The sequence below is a fragment of the Orycteropus afer genome, unplaced genomic scaffold (genome assembly GCF_000298275.1).
Source record: "Orycteropus afer afer isolate SDZICR_OR568_19922 unplaced genomic scaffold, OryAfe1.0 scaffold00188, whole genome shotgun sequence".
Classification (NCBI taxonomy): domain Eukaryota; kingdom Metazoa; phylum Chordata; class Mammalia; order Tubulidentata; family Orycteropodidae; genus Orycteropus; species Orycteropus afer.
The window spans coordinates 2,711,885-2,714,790 of record NW_006921775.1 but is presented as its reverse complement, the minus strand read 5'-3'; the positions used below and the strand labels follow the sequence as shown (position 1 = coordinate 2,714,790).

Genomic DNA, 2,906 nt, shown 5'->3' with positions numbered 1-2,906 from the left:
ATACTTTACTTTGTCTCCTCAAGCCGCCATTTGAAATCTGTTTTGATCTTTTGCTTCATCATTTCTTCCATTGACCTTAACTACTCTCTTTTCAAGAGCAAGTTTGAGAGTCTCTTCTGACATCCACTTTGGTCTTTTCTTCCTTTCTTGTCGTTTTAATGACCTTTTGCTTTCTTCATTTATGATGTTCTTGATGTCATCCGACAACTCATCTGGTCTTTAGTGTTCAATGTGTCAATTCTATTCTTCAGATGGTTTCTAAATTCAAGTAGGATATAATCAAGATTGTATTTTGGTTCTTATGGACTTAATTTTCTTCAGCTTCAACTTGAACTTGCATATGAGCAAAGAATTGGCCAGTCAAAACCTTATGAATACCAGTGAAACACACTGTCTGATATATTACTGGAAAACTTTATGAACAGCCCTGAAACATTGTCCAATATAGTGCTAGAAAATGAGCTCATCAGGTTGGAAGGAACTCAAAATTTGACTGGGGGAGCAGCATTTTGAACTCTCATCTGGTAAGATGGCAGAATAGGTAGACAAGCTACACAGATACTCTTCAACAACAACAACAAAAAGATAAACCAATTGACAGAGATACAGATGATAATCCTGGAGCCCTGAGCTTTGGAAGAAAGTATACTGAAGTGGATTAGGCACCAACTAGTGGAAAAACCTGAATGAAAACAGGACCTAAACATAGGGTCCATTTGCCAAGGATAGCAGGGATATACAGGAGGCTGACAACAGGAAAGGAGACAGGGATGAGTATATATAAGTGCTGCCAACTAGTGAATAGAGGAGCACAGCACAGTACCCTGCTTACATAGATAACATCCAACAAAACAAAGAGAACAATAATCTTGCACAACCCACTCCCATCTACATTCACCAATTTAATATAAACAAAAGCATCACAATGCCTCAGAGACAACAGGGCATCACAGTCCACACAAAGAAGCAAGATAAACCAAGAGACAAGGGACCAGGATACAGACCCAAACACATCCATGAGGAAGACACAGCATTGGAACTCCCTGAGAAGGAATTCAAAAGAATTATATTTAGGTACCTTCAGCAAATTGAGAGATAGATGAAAGAAAACATGGACAAAATTGAGGAGAACACAGAGAAAACCCTACAAAAATTTCAAAAGACAATACAAGAACAAACTGACAAGAGTGGCCGTGTTCTCTGCCTTTCTTTTCTGTTTGTGCTGATGCAGCCCAGCTCTTGCCAGCCTCCAGAGTCCACTGTCTTCTTGAGCCCAGACACCACACCTTCAATTAAGTTGCAGAGTTCTGATGGAGAGATATTTGAAGTCGATGTGGAAATTGCCAAATAATCTGTGACTATCAAGACCATGTTAGAAGATTTGGGAATGGATGATGAAGGAGATGATGACCCAGTTCCTCTACCAGATGTTAATGCAGCAATATTAAAAAAGGTCATTCAGTGGTATACCCACCATAAGGATGACCCTCCTTCTCCTGAGGATGATGAGAACAAAGAAAAGAGAACAGATGATATCCTGGTTTGGGACCAAGAATTCCTGAAAGTTGACCAGGGAACACTTTTTGAACTTATTCTGGCTGCAAACTACTTGGACATCAAAGGTTTGCTTGATGTTACGTGCAAGACTGTTGCCAATATGATCAAGTGGAAAACTCCTGAGGAGATTTGCAAGACCTTCAATATCAAAAATGACTTTACTGAAGAGGAAGAAGCCCAGGTACACAAAAAGAACCAGTGGTATGAAGAGAAGTAAAATGTGCTTAACACTAAACACTGTAAGCATTATTCCAAATACTAGTTGCACTGCTCTGTTTATAATTGTTAATATTAGACAAACAGTAAACAAATGCAGCAGCAAATCTATTGTATTAGCAGAATATTATCTTCATTGCATGTGTAGTTTGAGTACGGATTCCAAAACCTATAACTGATTTTCTTCTAGTGTGATCAAAAGTTGGATTTTTTGTTTGTTTGTTTGTTTTGTTTTTTTTCTTTGCTCTAAATAAAACTGAACTGTGGGTTCTCTATAGAAAGTGGCATTTTGGGGTTTCCCTCTTTGTAAAGTGATTTCTCCCTAGTTTATTGTCTAGTTAACTTTAGTTTAGACCTTTTAAAAGGTGGCATTGTAAATAAAACAACTTTCAGAAGATTGCTGAAATAAAATTAACAAAGTATTATCTTATTCATGAGTTTGAAACTGAAAAAGGGCTATTTGAGGTAAATGATCTGAGTGTGGTTATAAGGATTGTCTTCCAGTTCCCTAGAGTTAAGGAGTACCACTGATAGAGGTTAGCTTGTATGTAGCAAGACTCCCTTAGTTGAACTACAAGGCTTGTGTTTGTATTTTTAATCCTCTCAACTTTGATTATTTGGTTAGAGACCCAGTTACTCTACCCACTTTGTGTTTTTTGGGTCGGGGAAGAAATGTAACTAGGCAGTTTGTTATCTTTTCAATTAAAAAAAGACACTTAAAAAAAAAGAACTGACAAAATGAAAAATTAGAAATGATACAAAATCTACAGACAGAAATCCAGAAGACTAATACTAAATTTTCAGAAATAGATCACACATTGAACAGGCAAAGGAGTAGAACTGAATCAATAGAAGACAAAATTAGAGAGACCGAATGCAAATACCTCAATACTTCTTGGGAAAGGGATCAATCAGAAAAAAAGATCAAACCAAAATGAAGAAAGCCTAAGGTTCATGTGGGATACCATCAAAAGGAATAACCTACATGTCATCGGAATTCCACAACAGGAAGAGACAAATGAAACCACAGAGAAAATTGTCAAAGATTTGTTGGAAGAGAATTTTCCTGGTATGATAAAAGGTGAGAATATATCCATTCAAGAAATAAAATGAATCCCAAACAGGATAGACCC

At 37.0% G+C, this 2,906-nt stretch overlaps 1 protein-coding gene across 1 annotated transcript; it reads left to right on the top strand.

The window, feature by feature from the left end:
* The first annotated feature begins 1,291 nt into the window (after nt 1-1,291).
* On the top strand, nt 1,292-1,774 carry LOC103202632 (S-phase kinase-associated protein 1-like). Its single transcript, XM_042781866.1, has one exon. The coding sequence runs from the start codon at nt 1,370-1,372 to the stop codon at nt 1,772-1,774; it is 405 nt and encodes a 134-aa protein (XP_042637800.1). The 5' UTR covers nt 1,292-1,369.
* The last annotated feature ends 1,132 nt before the right edge of the window (nt 1,775-2,906 follow it).

Excerpts from the sequence above, each read along its gene's own strand:
- LOC103202632 (XM_042781866.1), top strand. The coding sequence starts at position 1,370 with ATGTTAGAAGATTTGGGAATGGATGATGAAGGAGATGATGACCCAGTT.